Source organism: Osmerus mordax, chromosome 4, assembly GCF_038355195.1.
Source record: "Osmerus mordax isolate fOsmMor3 chromosome 4, fOsmMor3.pri, whole genome shotgun sequence".
NCBI classification, from domain to species: domain Eukaryota; kingdom Metazoa; phylum Chordata; class Actinopteri; order Osmeriformes; family Osmeridae; genus Osmerus; species Osmerus mordax.
Genome location: NC_090053.1, coordinates 5,922,834 through 5,947,789, shown reverse-complemented (window position 1 = coordinate 5,947,789; position 24,956 = coordinate 5,922,834). Strand labels below are relative to the sequence as shown.

The 24,956-nt window shown below is 43.1% G+C and overlaps 2 protein-coding genes across 2 annotated transcripts; both read left to right on the top strand.

Moving 5' to 3' along the window:
* Positions 1-441: 441 nt before the first annotated feature.
* On the top strand, positions 442-15,264 carry hsd17b12a (hydroxysteroid (17-beta) dehydrogenase 12a). The gene is made up of 11 exons (XM_067235477.1): positions 442-731; positions 7,629-7,675; positions 8,131-8,206; positions 10,142-10,249; positions 10,713-10,777; positions 10,976-11,020; positions 11,975-12,009; positions 12,860-12,941; positions 13,189-13,254; positions 13,599-13,748; positions 14,055-15,264. The coding sequence occupies exons 1-11, from the start codon at positions 554-556 to the stop codon at positions 14,190-14,192; spliced, it is 990 nt and encodes a 329-aa protein (XP_067091578.1). The 5' UTR covers positions 442-553; the 3' UTR covers positions 14,193-15,264.
* A 709-nt stretch (positions 15,265-15,973) lies between these two features.
* Positions 15,974-24,323, top strand: alkbh3 (alkB homolog 3, alpha-ketoglutarate dependent dioxygenase). Its single transcript, XM_067234522.1, has 10 exons — positions 15,974-16,022; positions 17,186-17,307; positions 17,415-17,503; positions 17,624-17,658; positions 17,872-17,919; positions 18,312-18,415; positions 19,189-19,277; positions 20,602-20,811; positions 21,449-21,547; positions 23,609-24,323. The coding sequence occupies exons 2-10, from the start codon at positions 17,226-17,228 to the stop codon at positions 23,765-23,767; spliced, it is 915 nt and encodes a 304-aa protein (XP_067090623.1). The 5' UTR covers positions 15,974-16,022; positions 17,186-17,225; the 3' UTR covers positions 23,768-24,323.
* Positions 24,324-24,956: the final 633 nt, after the last annotated feature.

Below are 24,956 nucleotides of genomic sequence, written 5' to 3'. Positions count from 1 at the left end.
GTCGCCTAAACGAATGGCGTTGTCCCAAAACCCGTCTAAAAGGCGGGTGGATAGACATCCCCTTGTCCAATCGGAGCATATTTCCATTCATAAAGTGGTGTGAGCTAACGCGTGGGTTTGGAGGGTTTCATAATCATGACTGAAACTGAAAAACCTGTTTTAGCCATAACCAATGACAGGCTGTGTGAAGAAGTTGCTGTTAAACTTGCCCAATCGGTATTCACCGAAGACCAACATTAGACCAACCCTCTTTCATACAAAAAACGGAATGAATGAGGAATTGGTTTGTTGATCGACACGTAAATTTACCAAAGGGTGTGCAGTTTCTGTAGTTCGACCGCTGTTACAGCCAATGAAGAGCGGAGTCAGATTTGCTGGGAGGCGATAGAGTAGGTGGTGGGCGTGTGCTTAAATCAGGATAGACTAGTGTTGGGGGAGTTGTGTGAGTGTGATGCTACAACCTCCTTATAAAGGGACTCGAACGTTGTGCCTCGAAAATTAGAGAACATTTCCTAAAATTTGGGTCTCCACACAATCCCTGAAAGCTGCTGTCATGATTTCGTTAAATGTGGAGAACATGCTTAAAGCCGCAGAGCTGCCGTTCTTCTGGGTCGGTGCGTTCGCCGTGGCCTCACTATCGTTGTGGGTGCTCTACCGACTGCTTTCAGGTTTTCGGATTTGGGTATTGGGAAACGGACAGTTGCTCTCCCCGAAGCTGGGCAAATGGGCAGGTAAGTGAGTCGCTTCAATTGCACACCAAACATGCGAAGTCACGAAGTAGACAGATCTAGAACCCTGTTGATTCGACTTGAAATTACTAATTTAGCTTTAGGATCACAAACTTTACCAAATAGGAGGAAAGGATGGATTATCATCAACGTTGATTGTTATTTATTGAATGAAAATGTTATTTTGTGTTGTATGCCGTTTGCTAAGTGAGCTGATTGGGAAGCTCATTCCTATTAGCTAAATTGGATTTCTTTTGTGGAACACGCACCATCTCTGGCACTCAGTCCAGCGTCATTGACACCCACCTTTACAAAAAAAAGACAAAGATGTCCAGTATGAACAAGAAAGCGAGTTGTGCACCCTTATAGATCTGCATTTTAGGATGACATTTAGTCATTATTAACGAGGTTGTCCCATCATCATGATATAGGGCAAACCCATATGCCCAATTAAGACGTGACATATATTGGAAGAATAACCGTTTATCGTTCTGTCTATCAGATATAGCCAACGTTTAACAACGCAAACACTTAGATCATGGGCACAACATGTAAATGTGGTTGGAATCGATATTTGGATCATCACAGACTAGGGGTTTATTGTTTTATGTTATTGTTTGCGCAAGATATTTGTAAATATAGCCTAAAGCTTAGAAAATAAACGTTTGGCAAGTTTATTTGTCAAATTCGGCATCAGTTGTCAGGTTATTGACATTTAGAGTTCCACATAGTTTCTTTTCCATCTTTGGTTAAATATAACTTTATATTGGGTGTTTACTGGGTGTTCCAATGGTTGGACTGCTCCCTAAGGGGACTCTTTATAGGCATAGGTTTGGCCTAGCTTGACCCAAATATCCAGTCTCCTCTTTCGAGAACACTACTGCGTCTGGAGCTGAAGCGCGTTCGCGGTTTGATGCGCAATTTACAAAACGCTCCTCGCGGCATCCGGATAGGCTGACATCAGCCTTCTTTTTTCCAAAACGACAATCCGTATAATCTCTTGTTCGAGATGGGAGATTCCTGTATCATGACACACTTATGTTAAATCGTTTTCAAGTTTGTTTGGAGAATACGTTATTGCCATGTGCGCCATATACAAGAATAGAGTAGAATGCTTAGGCACTTGAGTATGCTTCATGACATTTATGATGTCTTGTAGAGTTTTTAGGTGTTACAGATTTTCGTTTAATCACCCATCATTTTAGATTGCGACATCTGAAAGTTCCTGTCATAGCATAGTTATTGCAAACGAGTACAAATCTAAGCCTTACGTAACCACGCGGCACTCCATTGTCGCGGAGGATAGTTTGCAGTGAGCAGCAACACTTATGGATTAAGATTCCCCCCACCCCCCACCCCCCACAAACCATGACTATCTTTTATTTGTTAAGGCCACGCCTTGAAACTAACTGACTGACAGCATTACCAGTCGAACCCGTCCCTCACATTCATTACCACTGACGGGGTTCATTTCTACTGCGCAAATGGCTGAGGTGAGGTGGAGGGTAGAAATGTGCCAGTGTGTGAGGAACTTGTTCTTCGTCTTGCAGATCTAGATGTGCAGGTCCTACCAGGTTGTGCAACCCTGTGACTCACTTTCACTCACACACACACACACACACACATTGTTTTAGTGGAGTCCTTCCCACCCCCCCACATGTGTCTGTATATATCGACAGGCAGAAAGTTCACACAGGATGTCCAGATATAGTTTTACAGTTGCACAGCATTGACCCCACACTTTAAGAATACTGTAAGCATAGTTCATTGACTTAAGGCAGAAACTCTAACAGTAAGAAAACGTTCCTACAGCTTTGATGCCTATTTTGTCCTACAAAATCTGTTGTCCATCGGCTTGTTTGTCAATTTCCTTCTGTAATTAAAACCTACAATAACTCAGTGCAAGTTTAGCTGCTGAAATGATTGGGCTAAGTTCTGACCAATTTTCTTGTACCAACACACGTGGTTGTCAATGCATCCAAACTGGTTTCCCCAAAAGTCTTTGTGAGTGACTGCAGTACGACGCCATAGAGACGATATGTCCCAAATCTCTGTAGTAGGTTCTGATAACATAAAATCCCCTCAGAACATTATGTTTAGGGACGGATTACTCTCTGACCCTGGATGGGTTAGGCAACACAGACAGGATCATTCATTTTCCATTCCTTTGAAAAGTTGGCATTTTGAGTCGATAATGAAGTGAAACATTGCTTTTGTATTTGACTCCTCCCCTTCGCTAAATGTGCCAATGTCATACATGTATTTATTTATTCATTTAGCAGATCGAAAACAAGGTGCAAAGTGTAGAGTAAGTGTGCACAAGGCACAGGAAGAACGCCTTAAAGTAGAACCTGTACTCCCCTCTGTCTCTGTTCCGCATGCTTGCCACAGTAAGAAAGGTGGTGCATCCCATTACCATACAATTTAGCATGGTAGATACTAGATACTATGGAGGTGTGGGTTTTGGGACAAGTAGATGTTGTGGTATGTGCATTTTCCCCTTGTGAAGGGGACACCTGGTGGTGCATGATGGTACTCCATCTAGTCAAGCATCCCCCCTGTTGTTGTGTGCTTAATCTAAGATGTTACATTACATTTACATTTAGTCATTTAGCAGACGCTCTTATCCAGAGCGACTTACAGTAAATACAGGGACATTCCCCCCGAGGCAAGTAGGGTGAAGTGCCTTGCCCAAGGACACAACGTAATTTGGCATGGCCGGGAATCGAACTGGCAACCTGAACCACCTATATATCGCATGATATAATTTTTTTTTTTAAAGCAGTATGTTATGCTCTCCTTCAACTGATATGGGTTTATAGCTGGCCTTGCAGGTGAGAAGTTTCTTTCATTTGTGAATTTTAGAAGCATTTGCTTTGTGCAGCAGCAGCTAGGATTATATAAGGATTTCAGTGTCTGTTTCAGGGAGGGGGGGGGGATCATGGGTGATTCTGTTTCATGGGTTGCGGATTGAACCATATATTAGATTTTGTAAGGGGGTTATAAGGAGAATGCATGGTGTAGCCTGTGCATGTGTGTCTGTCGCTAAGAAAGTCTATTGTGCTCCATACTTGTGAATGTGCTTCCCCCTAGTGCTGAATGGTGTGTTTGTGAGGTTGGGGGCTCTGAAAGGGCGGGGGTGGGTAGTCAGAGACAGAACGCTGACGTTCATGTGACTAACACGCTCTGTGACACGTGCTGCAGCCAGGGCTGCTGGGAAAAAACTGCAGCTCCTCGTTTTATGCCCCCCCCCCCCCTCAACTCCTTATCCAGTCAGCAGCCTATCTACATCCTACATTTCTCTCTCTCTCTCTCTCTCCCTCCCTTTCTCTCCCCCCTTTTAGCTCTCATTCTCTCTTTTGCCATCTCTTTCATGCACGTTATCTATACCATTGCTCTGCTTTCTTTCACTCTGTTGGTTCCTTTCCATAGTCTCTTATCATCCCTCCTTTCTCTCTCTCTCGACTTGCTTTCAGTGAAATCTTCCATCTGTCTTATCCTTAATTTAAATCCTCTATTTGCAATTATTCACAAAAATAATGTTACGTTACACATGTTTTAGTAAGCCAGTGCTAGTTTAATATTCTAGATGTATTGGTATGTGCTTGTAGCGCCATTGCTATTCAGTTAACTTGTCTTACTAGTTCATGATGAGTAGAACTAAACAACGAAACAATAATGAAGCTCTGGTTTCCATCGATATGCTGTAAGCGTTCTGTAGTGACATATTCCTTTTTCTTTCGTCATGAGGACATTCTTTCACCCTCCACCATTTTAATAGCAGGAATTTGTTCTCATACTCTCGGGTATCACTGTCCTACGTGTGTTCTGCTAGTCTTAAAACATCTTGCTCTGTGTCAAAGCTGGTCTTCATTGATACTTGGCAACGCATCGTACAAAACGCATCGTACAAGTATGTTGCACAGCATTCTTCAGCCAAGAAAGGCATTTTAAAGACCTCTCATGCAGCTTTGGGCTTAAGTTTGGGTTATCTGTCCTAATCTTTGTAGGACACCCTCGGGGCCTGGTTGCTAGCCCTGGGTGTTAAAAAGTAATTGTCTTTGACAGACATATTAGGTATTCACAACTTGATGCCAGAGGCTCATAATGTTGTCTAACTGGGTTTTCCTGCTGTGTTAGTTTAACTGTTGTTTCTGGAGCTCAATCAGTTATGTCATTCCAATAGGATTTGCATCCCATTCTTATAGGACACGTGTCCATAAAATAATGTTGCTTTTGTGTCCTGTATATGTCATGAGGATAAATGAATGCTTTTTGCAACAAATGTTGTCAAGGTTTACCCATTGAGACCTACCGGAACGATTTGATTTAAGATTTTCATTCTTCAATGTGAAATCCTACATGTATTTTACTACTTTTAGATGGGAAACAAACTATTGATTCTTAGCATATGACCTTGAATGGGCTATTTTCACCCCTCAAACCCAACTTCGAAACACCACTTCGGTCTCGGGTGTTTCTGAAGTACCTTTTTTTTTGTCTTCACCCACTCCCTCGGTCAGATTATTTTATTTTTTTGCTGCCAAATTTAGTTTGCCCATGTGACTTCTTCCTAGTGCTATTTAAAGCCTTGTGTGTATGGTACTGTAGGTGGGTGGATCTTTGGATCATCTATTGCTGCAGTATTCCCCCCCCACACACACACGCATACAATCTGGAAAGAAGGGGCTGCTAGTGTATGGTCTGAGCAAGGGGTGCGACAGATTACATAACGCCACGTAACAAGAGCGGGAGCATATGAGGACCGCCGCCTCTCCTTACCGAGAGTCTTAATTGGGAGGATTTATTGGAGTAGTTTGCCATTATCAGTATATGATCGCAATAGAACAAACGTCCACTCGCAAACATTGTGCCATATGGTGTCATGCTTGCCAAGGTAGACCACCATTGGAGCAGATAGAGATGGGCTCAGATAGAGATGGGCTACCCTTCAAATCAATCTGCTCTTTATACTTCCTCTTTGGTTTCCTCCCTTTTTCCAAAGTGGTCTTTTTCCATCCATGTGGATATTCTCCAGTGTGGCAGCTTTGATTGAACATTCTTTTCTCTAGGGGGGGGGGGGGGTGTAGGACTTTGCTGGGGGAGGGATGTTGTTGGTATTCAGGTGCTGCAGCAGCCTCCAGACGAGGCAGTGCAGTGCTATTTTTACTTCGTACTGTTGCTTTTTTTAGCCTATGGAATATTGAGCAGGCAGCGACAGGGGCAGATTCGCAGTGCAATGGGGGCTTGGGAGGGGAGGGTGAGGGGGTGGGTTTCAATACTTTCTGAATCTGACATGCAGTGGAGGGAAGGAGAAGAGCACGCACGCCCCCTACAGGACATCACAGAGCCAGAGTAATGTGTTTTTTATTTTATTTTATGTCGGAGGCTTCGGAAGAAAGGGGGGTGGGGGTGGAGAATGCTTGCACAAAAGGAAAATGGTGGGGCTTGTGTGTAAATACAGAACAATGTATACAAACACACACATAGAAACATGAATAAACTTACCCACTTACACTTGGGTTATTTGTGTCTTGTTGTACTCAAACGCACACACACCCATTCCCTATTGACTCAGACGTACATGCACACACACCTTTAGTCAGCTCCTGTTTGTGTGTTTGGCGCTAGGCGGATGATACAGTGCCATCATTCACGTGCTTGCTTGCGTAGCCCCTATCTGTGAAGTGTCATCAACGTAATACAAAACTCACGTGAGGGGAATATAAATCCTGCTGGGAGGTACATATAGCTTTTTTTGTTTTACAAAGTGATAGTTCAAATCACTGAACACCTTTAAGAATATTTTCTGTTAATTCAGTATTTTGGCTGTGATTTGGACAGGCTGAGCTATATTGGCTTTGCACAATATACTTGTAGTCTTTTCTGAATGTGAGGAGAGCAGCCTTTTAGTGTATGGAAGATTCAGTCACCACAAGATCTTTACCTCCTACCTGCCTGACAACAAATTAATTTGAGAAAAATTACTTGCATGAATGCAGTTGCGCGGCATTAGTAAGTTAATTCATTAGTACAACAGTATGTAACAAAAAACACGTTATTTGAAGAAAGCCAAGGCTTAAACACATTTCTTCTATCCCTTGTCTCTCTGTCCATGTGTCTTTTTTTTTTATCTCTCTTCACTCTCTCCCATTTCTATTTTTAGCCACCCCCAGGATCCCTACTCACCCCCTCCCTCCACCCTTTCTCGTGCTCCACGTTCGTCATCACTCCCTCCCCTCTTTCATTTCTCCTCTTCCTCTCTTCAGCTCGGCGCTAGAGAATGGTCTATGGTCCCGTATTAATCTTTTATCAGTCCTGGGTGCTGTGCCACACATGCTGCAGGAGGGTGTTTGTGTATGAGAGCCGAATGCGAATGCTTCCCCTGAATCCTCTCCTATAACTGTCATGTTGCACTCCGCCTCTGTCTCGCTCGGTGTCGCTCTCTCTGGCTTTGCCTCTACTTTCTTCCTTTAATATACTATCTTTACATCAGTGAAAATAGCTGACTGATTGGCATGTCTTCCCCATACAATGTAAAAATCCAGACTTGCCAGTTTCAATGTTCCTAATTCGTAAAAACTTAAACTTAGGCTAACATTATGTATGTAAACTATTATTGTCATGGGAAGCCACAGTGTGTCCAACCAAATAAGAACTTAGGGAGTTGGATGACTTTGTCAATGGTACTTCTTTTAACATGTGATTTTATTATCAAATTATGTTTGGTGTACCCGATGCATGTTTGGTGGTGCCTCAGGTAGACCTGCATTAAATGCAGCTGTTTGAATATGTTCAATTTATAGTGTGGCTTATAGGGTCAGTAAATGTAAACCTTGAAGCAAAGGCTACCCTTTATTGACCCCTCTTCCTTCAAATCTTTTGTCTTTGTTTCTCCAGTTGTGACGGGAGCTACGGATGGAATCGGGAAATCCTACGCGGAGGAGGTAAGGCTTCTGGACCTTTTATTTATTTATTTTGTTTTCTTCATGGAAAAGCTCTGTGACTCATCACCACTCACACACTGCACTCACAGGTCACAGTAGGGAGGACTCTTAAAGGCCTATTAATGTGGGAAAAGGTGTACACACACACACACACACACACACTTAAACAGAGGCTCACTTACAAGAGCAGTGGTCCCAAGTTTATAAGCACCATTACTGCATACATACATGCACGCAGAGCTGGCACTCCCCTTACATTAGAGTATGCATGTGACTCATTCATAGGGGCTTGCACTCAATCCTAACCATCAGAGGCTTGTACTGTAGGCTTGTAGACGCTTTCCAACGTAACATTACACCCTAGCTGCTTTGTCTGTAGGTACAGAAGATCTTTAAGTTACCAAATGCTTTCCACTCTTGGTTGGTGTGCTGACCGTGTCCCTTTTTCCCCCCAGCTTGCACGGCGAGGCTTTGCCATGATGCTCATCAGTCGCTCTCAGGATAAGCTGGACGACGTGGCCAGGTCACTTGGTAAGTTATCTCTCTTGTGACTTGTAGTGTGGTTTGGCAGAACCGAGGGTGATGCTTGCCATCTGTTGTGCACAGAGCCCTGTGGCTGGCGAGTCCATCCACGTCATCACTGAGATGTTGACGTGGGGGAGCATATTTTTGTTTACTTTTGCCCCCCCCCCCCACATGCCATTCTGTGTACAAATGCTCAAATGGGCGTGTAGTGTGTTTTCAGTTTTGACGATTGTGCGGACAAGGAAGGGCGCTGTTGGGATAAGTCTGTCTGGCTTTGTCTGTTTGTGCCTTTAATTGTTGGTGTGAGACACACAGATGTTTATTGCCTGTTCTGTCCATTCCTCACACACTCTGTATGGTAGAGTGCAGCCATACGCACGCCATCTCCATCCAGCTTATTGAGAGAGGAAGATGAGTAACTAGAACATCAGCTGTGTGTGTGTGTGTGTGCCTCCGTACTCCGTCTTCCTCTCCCACTGTTTCCTCAGAGTGCTGCCTGAGCCCTGGTGCTCCAGTCACTGAATGATTGCTTCATTTTCAGTGTGTGTAACTCTCTTTATCTAAGCATGTCATTGCTCAATTATTTTGACTTTTAAACTCCAGGTATAGGTTTCAAAGGCTTGAATAGAAAGTCTAGAACTTTGGCTGAAACAAGGTGTATAGCATAGCTTCTTTTTTTGGGTAGAACATCTGTTTATAACTACAGATAAAACATTCACTTAAGTGTTGATTTCAGGAGCACAAATGAAAATAGTTCTTTTTACATTTGTCAGTATTTCATTTGACATGCTATACCCTTTTTTGATGGCTGATGCTGTTTCTTTTAATTGATGGTTTTTAAGATCAGGTCTGGTTGGTCTGTCAGATGTTAGCCAAAGTGCAATTTTCCCCTGTCGTGCCTCAACCCAACAGGGGGGTGAGGGGTAGTCACGAGCAAGGGGCGCAGCATACCAAAATCCGGTGTAACCTGGCAACCCACCTCACCCTTGCAACCCCAATCCCTAAACTATCTTTGTCTACACATAAAATCCCTAACTCTTATTTTTTACCTTTATAAATATTGAGGGAATATCAATCTCAATTGAATTCTCCTCAATTTGGTAACCCAAACTCACTCACTAAACCAATCTGGCAAATCTGAGTTCAATTTCTACCTTTTGTCCTGCTGCGTCGATCTTTGGAGATTCTTTTCCAACGGATTCTCAATGACCAATGGCAGCACAGGCTAAATATAGATTTATGAATAGGTTGTCGACTTTGGGGAGGTTTCATACAATCTACCCTTCTTTCCTTCTCTGTGGTCTGATTCCTCCTCCTCTTCTTTGCTTGCTCTGATTTCCTCTCGCCATGCCCTGAAATGTAATTTCTGCTTCACTGCCGCCCCTGCCTGTGAACAAATATTCCTTACCGAGGCACATGCGAGGATTTTTCCTCTCGTAATTCTCTCCACCACTCATCATCACTCAACGAGTCTGGACAATAAATTCTAATTGTGGCAGGTGGAACGAGGGAGGGAGGAAAGAGAGGAAGAGGGGAAGAAAGAACAAAAAAAGGACGTTTGTGCTTATTTGTTGATGTACAGTGTCCCCTCCTGTTTGACTGGAGAAGTGGTGTTTGTCCAGCTAATTTGCTTCAGTGTCATGTTTTTTGGGGGGTTGCATGTTTGATGTTGACACAGTGAACATCAAACATGTTCACTGTGTCAACATTGCTACACTTATGACACAGCCCAGAAGTGTCATATCCATTGCACTGCTCACATCCTATGCATGTTTGGTATGGAAGTATGTGACCTATGCTGCAGAAGAAGTAGATGGTTGAAATGCATACAAACCACTTCATGTTCAACATGCTTTCTACTCTCCTCTGTATTGGTAAGGCAACATTAAGGTTTGTTTCTCATAAAGTGATTCATATGTTCTCCTTGTTTCTGCTCCACAGAGGAACAATACAAGGTGCAGACCAAGACAATTGCTGTGGATTTTGGGCAAAGTGACATCTACCCCAAGATCGAAGCTGGACTGGCTGGGCTGGAGATTGGAGTGTTGGGTGAAAATCTCTCATTTGCTTTTAATGGCTAACCTTGATTTATTATTAAATCCCCATCACAACGACCTGTCGGACTTGTAGTCTGACTTCAGATTAAGAATAATTCATTAGGTTGACATGTTGCCTCTCAGAACTGCAAACCAATTTATCAATGATTGACGTGTAGTATTCCAAACATTTTTAGAGAAAGAGGGTGCGTGTGTGCATCTCTACGCCACATTTGGGTGTAACAGTGGAATGTTCAGGGAACTCCTTGTTCTTTTGTGAGCGAACCAGTGATTAGTGAATGTGCTTCTCTAGTTTAAGGTGTGGTTGTGTCTATGAATGCCCTGCTCTCATTTCTTAACTTCTGCTGTCACCTGCAGGCAAACCATAGTAACTGCACCAATTCTGATTCAGCAGGAATCAATGCCATTTCAGAGCAATTGTCTAAATTATTTTCATGCTTTTTCTTCGTAAACAGTTAATAATGTTGGAATCTCCTACCCCTATCCTGAGTACTTCCTGCACATTCCTGATCTAGACAACGTAAGTTTCTAGACAAGTTTCTAACAATTCTTTGATGAAATGGTGGGGAACCAATCTTGAACACCTGTTGGGAACAAGTTGGGCTCCCTTAATGTGACTGAAATAGCATTATAGAGTTTAGGAATGCTGCACACTGACTTAAGTATCACTTTATTTAGGAGACAAGTTCTGATTTGTATGTTTTGCTCTTTATTCCAGTTCATCACAAACATGATCAATGTCAACATCACCTCTGTGTGCCAGGTAATCATGTCATTTATGTACTGAGGCAGTTCTATGCTTGAACACATGTATATTGAAAGTCTTTAGTTTTTGGTGCTATTTTTATTTCCAGAGCTACACATGTTTACTGCTGAGGTAAAAAAAAGAAAACTGGTGTATTCCTCAAACTTTTTTTGGTTGAGAATGTTCATGCTAACAGTTTGTTGTGGACGTCTCTCTTTTTCTACCTCTTCACCCCCCTTTTTTCTTCTTTTCTTTCGCTGCTGCGATACCTGCAGTTTCCCAGTGGTTCCCAAAGCAACGGTGAAGAACACCAACGCTGTCTGTACTTTCCACCCACGCTCGCTCTCTCTCTCTCTGTCTCTCTCTCTCTCTCTCTCACTCTCTCTCTCTCTCTCTCTCTCTCTCTCTCTCTCTCTCTCTCTCTCTCTCTCTCTCTCTCTCTGCGCCCCCTCTCTCTCTCTCTGCGCCCCCACCTCCCACACAGCTGATGTATGTACGAGTATGAAGAAATCTCCCATGGTGCCCCTGTAGTTAATCTTTAAGCAGCATCTGTCTAAATCTCACCTGGCTGGCCCTTGTGATACTGTTATTGTTTGTTTTCCTTATGTCTATTACGCCTGGCTTTGGCTAACTTTCTACCTGCAATCGGTTATACTGAGCGATGGCATTGCATTCCATACATTTAGTCATTTAGCAGACGCTCTTATCCAGAGCAACTTACAGTAAGTACAGGGACATTCCCCCGAGGCAAGTAGGGTGAAGTGCCTTGCCCAAGGACACAACGTAATTTTGCACGGCTGGGAATCGAACTGGCAACCTTCAGATTACTAGCCCGACTCCCTCACCACTCAGCTATCTGACTCCCTCACCATCACCATCTACCTGAAATATTCTGTACTTTGTGTGCTCATTTTTCATTGGTTCATGTTAATGTCCGCTATCACATTAATGTTTGTCTCCTTGGCCTTTTAGATGACCCGCCTGGTGCTGCCTAGGATGGCTGAGAGGTACGTTAACACTAACATGCTTCTCCCTTGGTTCTGTGACATGGTGTGCTTGAGTCCCACTACTAAGAAATGTGTGTGCTGCAAACCTGTTCGGCAGGTCTGCTGTCACACTGTACAAAGAGGAAGGCACAAACTCCCTTCATTGGAACTTTAAGTTGACAGTTGAAGGGCTGATATCTTTCACAAAACGAGTATTTCAGAGACCTATATTAGATACGACACTTTCACCCAGCCCGAGCTCTTCTCCACCTCTTTCCTTCTCTCTTTGTTCCTAATTCTGACAAGCTTTCAATTCACACAAATTGCACTCCTTCCCTATTGGCTGGGCAGGGGGTCACATGGTGAGGTGGGAGCCAATCACAGCGCTGGTACATTTAGTGCCGTGTGAGGCCCCTCGTTCTGTCTCTCCCTCTCTCCTCCGCGTCGCTCTGCTACATCACTGCAGCAAAAAGGGGCGCTAAGCGAGCAAGCGGCTGCCATGGCAACGCACATGACGATCGTGATTACGTTAGTGTTTGTCCTCTGCCCTGTGTGTGTGTGTGTGTGTGTGTGTGTGTGTGTGTGTGTGTGTGTGTGTGTGTGTGTGTGTGTGTGTGTGTGTGTGTGTGTGTGTGTGTGTGTGTGTGTGTGTGTGTGTGTGTGTGTGTGTGTGTGTGTGTGTGTGTGTGTGTGTGTGTGTGTGTGTGTGTGTGTGTGTGTGTGTGTGTGTGTGTGTGTGTGTGTGTGTGTGTGTGTGTGTGTGTGTGTGTGTGTGTGTGTGTGTGTGTGGGGGGGGTAGTTTTGTCCATCATAGAATTGAGGAGAGTCTTTCCTTACCTGTTTTCCTCCCTGGTGTTTGTCCATGTTTCAGGTCAAAAGGTGCGGTCCTGAACATCTCCTCTGCCAGTGGCATGTACCCTGTCCCTCTGCTGACTGTGTATTCCTCCTCCAAGGCAAGTGTACCTAGACGCTGGATGATTCACATGGTCACTCACTCATCTACCTGCTGTCGCTCACTCACCAGGTTCCCTTACTAAACCACTCACTTCACTTATTCAGTAGTTCTCACGTGCACTTACTCAGAAACCCAGTTCACCTGCTCATATGCACGTCTCACACGCTCATTAGAACGCAGACTTGCAATTGCATGGCAGAGTTTTTTGGCAGTGTCGTTTACCTAGAATTTCCACTTTTCTCTAGGCGTTTGTGGACTTCTTCTCTCGTGGTCTGCAGGAGGAGTACAGGAGACAGGGACTTATCATCCAGGTAAGATGCCACTTTGTTTTCCTATTTGCCCGCGCTGCTTGCTGATGGACATTTTTTGTTAGCACATCAGATCACGTTTAAGCTTTTGGCTTTTATGTTCGTTTAAGTTTAATTCACACAGTACCCCCTCTTGTGGTTTGATTTGGAACATACACAGTACATTTTAAGAACCCTTTTTATTTGTGTACAAGATTGTTTACATTAGGAGAGGAGGAATTGCTCCTTGGTCACCTATATAGATGTTGGGAAGTCATTGCAGTTTAATACCCCCCATCGGTTTTACATATCAACAATGTGACTCCTTCATACTGTGAGCTAACTCCGAGTCTCCCTTTCCCTCTCAGAGCGTGCTGCCGTTCTTTGTGGCCACCAAGATGACCCGCATAAGAAAGCCCACTCTGGACAAGCCCACCCCCGAGCGTTATGTGGCGGCCGAGCTCATGACAGTGGGGCTGCAGAGCCAGACCAACGGCTACTTCCCCCATGCCGTCATGGTGAGAAATACATCTATCTTTTGTGTCTCTGAAACTGCTTTCTCAAATTTACGATATTTCCACTTGAGTGGTAAATCCCTTTCTTGGACATCCAATGTGTTTCGAACTGAGTGGTCCTTTGAAAAGTTTTAAAATGGTCAATCGGATTATTGTTTTGGTGTCCTCAAACCCGTGTCTCTCATTCCACTACTTCGAAATGCTCGTATCATCTTGACTCCTTATCAAGTTTCACTGCATATAGGCTATTGCTAAAATGAATAAGGATGTTCCTGTAATACCGACCTCCCCCGTAACTGTTCTTCTTAGGGTTGGCTGACCACTGTCCTGGTGCCCATCCATCTGGTCATTTTCTTTGGAGCCAGGATGAACCGTCTGCAGCGTACTGGCTACCTGAGGAGGAGAAAGCTGAGGGAGCAGAACAATGGAGGTTTAAAAAGCGAATAGGAACCTAGAACACTAGAGGAGGACGTTTCCATGACTGACGTTCTGATTTTCGGTCTATTTCTACCAAAGTGTATGTGTTTGAAAAAGGAGTGAGTGTTTAGTTCTCTTAATATTATGAATTATATCATTGTTGGGGCCTTTAAATATGGCTCCTTAATGTCTGTGTGTTTAAGAGAGAACCATTGACCCTGCGATGTAACGCAGCACATCTTTAAATGAAGTGGTTCCAGAAATGGCTATAGCCCAAATGTGATTTAATAAAAATGTAATTTTTCTATATGATGCAATTGAGGTGAGAATTCTTTATCAGGGTGATTTGTGTTGACCCTGCTGTTGTAAGCAGAGGCAATCGGTGGTGGGTATCTTTAAAAAAAAAAAAAAACTTAAACTATTTATTTAATTTTTGTTTATGGATGCCCTACCTGCTGCAGTTGACACACAAGTGCTAAATTATCGTAGAAAAAGGGCTACTCTGTCTCTATAGTTTATCAACATTATTGTTCAGTAATCTTTGATCATAAGTGTTGGCATTTTGTGCATATTTGGGAATTTTATATTTGGGAAGGGGGAAAATAAGCAATGTGGTGGGATTTGTTGCACTGATGTATTTCTCGCTTAACTCCATATCTGTCAAACCAAGTTTTATTAGGTTTCTTTGTGCACCGTAACGTAAATGACACATTGTTCGTTCATCATTTACGGATTATTCCATTTACAATGTGTTGGTAGAACCAATTCATTAACAACCATGTTGGTATTGGTCATGTTTAATGAGAGTGACTCTGACAGAGGGATTTATGGGGTTATGAATAACCCCAAAACATGGTCTCACACACACATTGTTGCCTGTTACTACCAAATAATCTATGACTGTATTGGTAAGTTTACTCTGCTTGCATTGGTGTATTTATGATTTGTTTTGACCAATGATCAACCATGTTGCCTCAAATGACGAGTTATCAGGTGTGGAACTGTACCTATTTTTGTATCATGAATTTTTAGGATGGGAAACAGTGTGGTCCTTGGACCTGGTTGGTACCTGTAGGATGTTTCTACAATAAAAATGCTTGACAATTAATAGTTCTTTGTACTTTATTTTGCGTACAGGCTGTACAGTGGTTGATATAGTCTACACACAGGCGATTTTACCGCAGATGCAGGGGGTGCATTTGGGATGAAAACATTTACATTTTCCAACTAATGTAAAAAAAACAATTTACATGTTTAGAACTTAAGTGATGTCAGAGTTTGTTCTATCATGAGTATGTTCTATCATGGTTTGTTGTACTCTAATGATTAATTTGACATTTCAATATCTAGTATTAATTTTGAGCATATTTTTGTAAGCAAAAAAATAAATCACAACCCTTTGCACCCCCAGCGTATGTATCCATATAAATTGATGAATGCATTATGTATGTATATGTATTCTATCATTAGACTATAGAAGATGTGCTATTGGACCAGTATTATTGGCCTATATTTAAAACGGGGCTCTCAAGTTTTATCAAAAGTTTGGCGTGAGATTACTATACCTGTAACGTTCTGGTACAAAACTCTGGAGACCGGGGAGATAAGTTATCCATTACTTCTCAGCGTGAGAAATACAAGGTGTTGAGTGAGAGCGTGAGAAATGGTTGAAATGCGTGCGTCTCACGGTGAATGCGTGAGATTTAAGAGCCCTGCTTAAAACATGTAAATTATGGCAACTGACAGGGGACTCTTTATTTGTAGTTCATGTTGCCAGACGGACATGTTTTTCAGCACATTACTTTACTGTCACGCAGTTTACAAGCAATCCAGATAATATTTGCCCCTGTAGCAGATAGGGTGAGTACGGTGGATGTCTCCATAATATCGCAACATTTACAGTCTTGACTGTTTTGTACACAACTCATAGTTACACTGCAGTACTGTTTGGATTGTCATAATTCCAGCACCGTTTCAAGTTTGTTTGCTTGTTCGCTAGCTACCTGACGCAAACAGGCTGATACTTTCGTTAATAACATGTCATTTGTTATTTTTTTGATATAATCGAATGCAATCACTCTGGGTGAATATACAGTATATAGGTTAAAAGGGTCTCTTGAATCTAAATAACACATTGAACGTATCAAACACTCACCCACCCGCTACTGCCATTAGGGAGCAGTGCAAGCAAACAAAACGTAATGGTAGGTAAGTAAGTAAGACTTTATTTATATAGCACATTTCATACAAGAATTGTAGCTCAAGGTGCTTTACATAAAATCAATAAAAACAATAATACAAGTGATAAATAATTCAAACAAAAATAAAAATCCCAATAAGATCTCTGTTCAAGAGAGAAAACAACTTTAAAAAGTAGGAAAACCCTTTTGAGATAAAATTACTTAAATGCTTCGGTAAAAAGGTAGGTTTTAAGCTGTCTTTTAAAAATGTCTAATGTTTGCTTCCTTAATATTTATGGGTAATTTGTTCCATAGTTTTGGGGCGTAATTGACAAAGGCCGAATCACCAATCTTCTTATGACTGCTTCTGGTGACCTCTAATAGGCCTGCATTTGATGATCGCAGTGTTCTAGCTGGTGTGTAGTTTATAAAGGAGTTAGCAATGTAGCTAGGTCCTTGTCCGTGTAGAGCTTTGTATGTGAGGAAAAAGACCTTAAAGTCAATTCTGAAGGTAACAGGGAGCCAGTGTAAAGTAGCTAGGACAGGACTAATGTGTTCTCTCCTTTTAGTTTTGGTTAATAATCTAGCTGCAGAATTTTGAATGAGCTGTAGTCTTTCAGTGGTTTGGTAACACTTTATTTGGATAGTCCATCTGTTGACACACGATGTAGCTACTCAGTAGCATGTTAACAGTGTATCAGTTGACATTGAACACTGTTTTAACAGACAAGTAACATGCGTTCAACTAACTCTCAGTAGACACTGTTGAAACAGTGGTTGACATGCTGCTGACAAATCTAATGAGTAGCTACTTATAACTGTTATTGTGTCAATTGTCTACAGGTTTCGGGTCTTGACCAGACAGTGTCCTTAACCCGATGTGATGTCGGATAAACGTCAGCGGGCCAGGGTCCAGGGCTCATGGGCCAAACCACTGCCAAAACAACCTCAAAGACCTACTGAAGGTAATTTGCCAATTAGGCTACCCATTTTACTGTCTGCTTCTTAGACTATCTAAGTGTGATTGATCTTCCACAAAGTCAGCGTTTTCTTTATTTTTGGGGTGGTGTAGGATGTGCGTTTCCAAGCAATCCTGTTGCCAACCTTAAACCATCTTGGGGTGTGGGTCAGCATGCATTTGAGTTCCATCAATCCACCCAGGTAAAATAATTTATTTATTATTATTATTAGGCCTCATAATAGTATTACTGTACTCTTTGAGTGAGAGTTAAAAAAATCATACACACTGGCAAAGTTAAAATGTCCTCCCTTTCAAAACAGCCAGTCAAGCTAATACCCTCAGAGAAGGTGATAGAGTAAGTAAAGAGTACTGCACTCATCTCTTCTTCACTTGAAATACGTTTATACGTAACCTTATTGTGAAATGTGACTGAAGACCATGTAAGATGACACCGATAGTATGGCATTTATTATACCGCATGTTGTTTGCCAATCATTTAGCAATGTCTTCTATGTAGTGGAATAGGTAGCTGTCTTTTATACGTGCCGTCTATTCTTTCCATGGTAAGGAAAGATGGTGATCATGAGGTCAGCAATGGACCCTCTGGAGTGTCAAGGTGAGTGTGTTCTATTAATATGTCATACATGTAAATTGGCCTCCTCTCTTAGTTTCTATACTTAAATGTGACACAGTCGATGAAACACAAGTAGATGGCAGTATAGTGTTTTTGTATATGCAAGGATGCCTTTTTTTAAATCCACATTGCAAGGCTTTTGGCCTCATCATTGATGTTCCTGAGGTCATTGGGTGTTTTTGGTCTTGTGACTCACCCAAAGATCCCCATCTTGTGTCCAACAGACAGTTGGTAAAAGTATGCTAGTTGCCATGGATCTACTGAATCCCCCATCTGCCACAATCTGTAAAGCAATAGTATACGGTGTAGCCATGTGTCCTCCTACCCACCCATCCATAGCCCTCCCTCACAACTGAGGGCCTTGTCTCCCCCAGACTGCGTCTGTTCACTGAGTTCCTGCCAGTGGAGGAGGCAGACTGGATGTTTAGCAAGCTGTTAGCCGAGCTGCCCTGGTCCCAGAAGACCAACTACAGACAGGGTGGGTGAAAGGCACATTTCGGAGAAGTCTTTATAAGGCATTAGGACTTTCATGTTTTACCCAAACAGTACTTAAATATACAAACACAGTGCCTAGTACCAAGCAAACCAACATCAAACCATCATACACCTCTTATTGGGGTTTAATGTTTGTATGGATTACTTTTCTGTTGAACTCAATGGGCCAATTAGCCAGGATATCCAACTACTTTACTGCTCCATACGTACCACAACTCTCAGTAGCAGTATTGTAATGATTTGATGCCAATTTGCTTCCTAAAAAAACCCATATAATTAAAATGTTGCTAAGATTTTATGTTTAAAAGATAAATTGTTTTAAAGTGTGACTTTTCTGAAAGTCTGTACTTACTAGTATTACCTCATTGACTAACATTATTTCAGTATCTTAAGGCTTGTAATGTCCTGACCATAATGATTATTCTGGTCAAAGACCTGTTATGACTGTTCATGTCTCGAATGAGTTATAACATAACTGCATTGGGACTCATCCAAATAAAGTTGAGTCAAATATCGCCCACCCCAGCCCCCACCATTTAGACTCCAACACAGACATGTCATTGAGCAAAGATCAGTAGCAGACAACCAACAACAACAAAACATGTGACACAGACTATCCCTCCCTCCCCCCATCCTTTTCTTTGTTTATAGACCTTTGGCTCTAGCCTGGCATCGCCGGACCAGTTTGTAAATGCGTGTTAGACTGGAACCTCTGACCATGTTTATGTAGTGATACTGTGCTGGATGTTGTGGCAGGTGAGTCGTATGGGGAGCCTAGGCTGACCTGCTGGTATGGAGAGCTGCCTTACACCTATGCCCATTCCACTATGGAGGCCAACACACAGGTATGGAGAGAGAGAAGTTAGAGACAGAGTGAGTAAGTAAGAGAGATGGAGAGACAGAATATATATATATTTTTTAAATGACAGATGGGAGTTCGCCCAACCAGTCTACACATGTTTTGTGGATTTGGAAAAGGCGTTCGACCGTGTCCCTTGGGGGCTCATGTGGGGGGTGCTCCGGGAGTACGGGGTACCAGATTCCCTGATCGGGGCAGTCCGGTCCCTGTACGACCGGTGCCAGAGTTTGGTCCGCATTGCCGGCAGTAAGTCGAACTTGTTCCCGGTGAGGGTTGGACTCCGCCAGGGCTGCCCTTTGTCACCGATTCTGTTCATAACTTATATGGACAGAATTTCTAGGCGCAGCCAGGGCGTTGAGGGGTTCCGGTTTTGGTGACCTCAGGATCGGGTGGCTGCTTTTTGCGGATGATGTGGTCCTGATGGCTTCATTGGGCCGTGACCTTCAGCTCTCACTGGAGTGAATGTGAAGCGGCTGGGATGGGAATTAGCACCTCCAAATCTGAGGCCATGGTTATCGACCGGAAAAGGGTGGAGTGCAATCTCCGGGTCGGGGAGGAGATCTTGACCCAAGCGGAGGAGTTCAAGTATCTCGGGGTCTTGTTCACGAGTGAGGGAAGAATGGAGCACGAGATCGACAAGCGGGTCGGTGCGGCGTCCGCAGTCATGCGGGCTCTGCATCTGTCCGTCGTGGCGAAGAAGGAGCTGAGTCGAAAGGCGAAGCTCTCTATTTACCAGTCGATCTATGTTCCTACCCTCACCTATGATCACGAACTGTGGGTAGTGACCGAAAGAACGAGATCGCGAATACAAGCGGCCAAAATGAGTTTTCTCCGCAGGGTGTCCGGGCTCTCCCTTAGAGATAGGGTGAGAAGCTCGGTCATCCGGGAGGGGCTCCTCCGCGTCGAGAGGGGCCAGTTGAGGTGGCTCAGGCATCTGATAAGGATGCCTTCTGAACGCCTCCCTGGTGAGGTGTTCTGGGCACGTCCCACTGGGAAGAGGCCCTGGGGAAGACCCAGGACACGCTGGAGGGACTATGTCTCTCGGCTGGCCTGGGAACGCCTCGGGGTCCCCCAGGAAGAGCTGGTGGAAGTGGCCGGGGAGAGGGAAGTCTGGGCCTCCCTGCTTAGGTTGCTGCCCCCTCGACCCGACCCCCGGAAAAGCGGCAGATGATGGATGAATGGATAAATGACAGAACCTTAAAAATGGTTCAACACGTCCATCTGCCATCATGGAAATCTTTTTGTTTTTCCTCTTTGCTCCCACCCATCCCCTACCCCCATCCCACTTCCCCCTCCTTCCCCCCTTACAGTGGCATCCTCTGCTCCTTACCTTGCGACAGGCCGTGGACAGTGCAAGCGGATCCTCCTTCAACTCCCTGCTGTGCAACCTGTACCGAAACGAGAGCGACAGCATTGGCTGGCACAGTGACGACGAGGCTTCCCTGGGCATCAAGCCCACCATAGCCTCGCTCAGCCTGGGAGACACCAGGGTGTTCAGCCTCCGCAAGAAGCCTCCCCCGGTAAGTGTGTGTGTGTGTGTGTGTGTGTGTGTGTGTGTGTGTGTGTGTGTGTGTGTGTGTGTGTGTGTGTGTGTGTGTGTGTGTGTGTGTGTGTGTGTGTGTGTGTGTGTGTGTGTGTGTGTGTGTGTGTGTGTGTGTGTGTGTGTGTGTGTGTGTGTGTGTGTGTGTGTGTGTGTGTGTGTGTGTGTGTGTGTGTGTGTGTGTGTGTGTGTGTGTGTGTGTGTGTGTGTGTGTGTGTGTGTGGAGAGGGGCATTCAAGTGAGCGAAGTTTTGGTTAGAGACAAGTTCACTCCTATTAATTTGAAGAAAAACATTTCCAGTTAAGGTCAACTTTATTGTTCTTAAGGTTCTTTTTTTGAGGGCTGAACAATTTTTACAATTTATCCGGGACTGTTAATAGTTTTGTCTGTAATGTTGTCCTCAACCATGTTTAGACCAGAATACCTACTGACTTACGGAAATAGGGTTTTCCTCTTCGTAGATGGCTGTGAAACATTGTCGACCAGTTCCAGTGATATGAACAGCTACAGCATGTACCTTTGAGACTAACCTGGTACCTTCATAATAATCCTGTTTATGTGTGTGTGTGTGTGTGTGTGTATGTCTGTGTGTGTGTGCACGTGTGTATGCATGAGAGGAGGAGAACGGAGACTACACGTACATGGAGAGACTGCGGGTGCCTCTAGCTCATGGCACTCTGCTTCTGATGGAGGGCGCAACACAGGACGACTGGCAGGTGGGTCTGACCAATCAGGTACAGGAATAGGAACACGTCCTCAACAACACCATACACGGGCCTATCATCAGGTTGGCAATGTGTCATGGTCCACCCTAGCAACTGAGCCAAAGACGGGGTTTACAGTTGTACTTCACTCATACACAGCTGTTGTCTTAGGGTAGCTCAATCGGTAGATCATGGGGCTTATAACACTGGTTTGGTTTGATTGACTGGTCATCCGCAACTCACAAAGTACATACTGAAACTTGAAATGATTACTTTATTATTATGGTATGCTTTACTGTAGTGAAATTGCTACGTGGTGTTCATGAACAGACTGTGGGTTTAATTAAAAAACACTGTGTTTGTGTGTGGTGATCATGTGTTAGTCCACAGTGGAAGACGTATTAGCCCTCACATAACTGTCAGGAAAGAACATTGTGTTTTGTCTCTGGTTATTGTTTTTGATCTGATTAGCAGAACTCACAGTGTGAAGTATGTGTGTCGGGGGGAGGGCAGGTTATTTGCAAACAGAATGTCCTGAGTGTAATTCCGACCAAACACACACTCGCACACCGCTCCCCACCAAAGCTCAGATTCTGGAAGCTTAAACTGACAGGAAGTGTCTTCTCACGACCACCCAGCACAGTTTTCTCTGCAGTGAGGGAGTAGCCAAAGACCTGTATCCAAAGAGCCAAGGTAAGAAGTTATGAGACCAACAGATCAATAATGAGTAGCCATGAAATTGTAGAACCAACACTTGAGACATAATAGTTGTAATTTGTTTGCAACAGTTAGGAGGTCATGTATGGCTGTGTGTCTGACATGTTTGAGAGTTGTTGCCTTATACTGTCAATCTGTCACTGTGTAGGAGATGGTGGTAAAGTATGTCTGGGGATAAATATTGTTCTTTATGACACACACCTTTGCTCTATTTGGGTGTAGTATATGGAAGTTGGAAAGTGTAATTGTCAAGTAAAGTCTGTCCAGCCTCATGCAAAAAAGACAGTGTACATGTGTTGGTCACATTCTCATACAGCAATTTGAATAACCTCCTGTGGTTATTCTTCTTAAATGTACACTTGTATGCCCCCCCCCCCCATACACACACAGACACACTCTTAATATTACTGGTTTCTTGGACACCAAGCACTTTTATGCTTTTACACCGAGAGGATTATTTCTTGTTTTATGGGGACATCTGTCCGAGAGAAATCTTGTTCCCATCTCATCCCAAGCCACACCCAAAACAATGAAGTGAACAACAACACCCAAAGTTCACCGTATCACACCTAGTTCCACACAGCCGAGCCTTTCACCAACTTCGGCCCCCTATTTCGATTCAGATTGTTTTGAAAAGACATGTTAAATATTTCAACGCAACGCATAGATCTTGTTGCATAACCGTCACTGTGACTCCCTGTGACTCCCTAAGCCAGATGTATCCATTATTTTTGTATAGAGTGGTTTCCTTGTGACCGTTTTATATCAACAACTACTTGTGTGCCTTTTGGTTAGAGGTGAAAAGTGTCCCCCACTCAGCAATCAGGCATGGAAGGAGTGACAGAGAGAAAGGAGATAGATATATGCTTGGTTATATTATGGATAGATTTAGAGAGAGAGAGAGAGAGAGAGACGATAGTCTCCAGTATCTTAAGCAGCTGGCCAGAGACTGTGTTGAAAGAAGGAATAAGTGGGCCAAAGGATTTGTCTGTCTGTTTGCCTCGTGTATCGTGTGTGCGTGTTTACAAACTATTTTATGGCCACCGGAACAGGGAAACACTGTCGGGAAGATTTGGTCAAGGTTCAAATATATGTGACATTGTACAAAAACAATACTGTTCTTAATCCTTAAAATCCACATGAATTGCTACAAAAGTGTATTTTTTATATACAATAAATGAAGTAAATACATTCTTTTAGATGTGACTATGAGTAGCATGATAGTGATTGTCACAAAATAAGTAGCTTAAATACTATCTGTAGTGCAAGAACATGGACTCCAGTGTATTGTACGAGTTTCACAATCATGACAACATCTTTCATTTTGCAACATTGTTTTGTGTTTGTCTCAAACAGCATCAAGTGGCTAAAGAATACCACAGCCGTGGACCCCGCATCAACCTCACCTTCAGAACCATCTACCCTGAACCAGCAGGATGTAGACATGGGGGACAAACTCTGACCTCGGGTACAGCCCCAGTGCTGAGCACACAGCATCACCAGAGACTTTTATAAAATAAGTAGTGGTAGGTGAATAGACTAGAACCTAATGATGGAGCAAGAATGAAGTTCAACAAAGCCTGGAAAACCATGAATTTTGACTTGAAACTAATGAAAGGACATGTTATGGATCATTGAAATCAGGGGAAGCGTTATTACAGAACACTCACATAAGTTCAAGGATATTTTTCCTCCATTATTATTTGCCTCATTATTAGGAACTTTGCTGGAATCTGCATCAGTCAAGTTGTTCAAATCCTAACCTTTTAAATTGCAGAAATTCATGTTGATAATGGTTTATACTGTGATCATTCATATGGTTTACGATTTATTCTCAGAAATGATTGGACTAGACTGTGAGAATGTCCGAGGTTCTCACATTTACAACCCCTCATTTGGGAGTCTAATCGGGATAATAAAACTCCTATAAAATGTAGTAACTATTAAGGTGGCTAATTCAACCAAATATGGCCGTTATGGGAGTTGTTATTATTTATTTAGTAACACAGGGAAATCTTTTTCTTGTTTTGGATGCTTGTGAAATAAAGAGCACAGTATTTTGCAACTGAAATATCCTTGACTGTTGATACCAAACCATGAGAACATCTTGTAAGATTAATGTAAAATCTTTAAAAAATCAGCTATGTTGAACAATGTGGTCCATTCTAATTCTTATAGGCCAACGCCTGAGTTAATATATGTTTAAACACCTCCCTTTGACATAATTGCAGAAGTGAAGTACATACCCTGTCCTACACGAACTGCAACTGGACTGGCATACAGTCAAGTTGTTTTGATATGGTTAAATTAGTCTCGTAAAGTCTTATTTCAACTCTAATTTTCAAGTAATGAAAAGCCTGCTCTTAGAGACTGGTCCAGTATACAATATACCAGTAAACTTATATTAAATTACAGAAAGTGAAGATTCGCCTAGATTCTCTGCCTGCGCTTTTGTGTGTAAATCACAATAATCAACCTGTGTAGGTTTCATAAAGTCATAAATCCAGCCTTTCTGACTCACTCACATGTAAGCAGGGATGTGATGCAGAGATAGGCAGTTGCAGGTCATATTATGTTCCCCAAATACTACATTGGTAACTGATGTGACCAGAAGTACTTCCCAGCACTGGCCCCTCTTCCCCTGCCCCCCTGCTCCCCTCCTCAAGGCTGACCTAAATACTGGACATACTGCATGGCCCTCTTT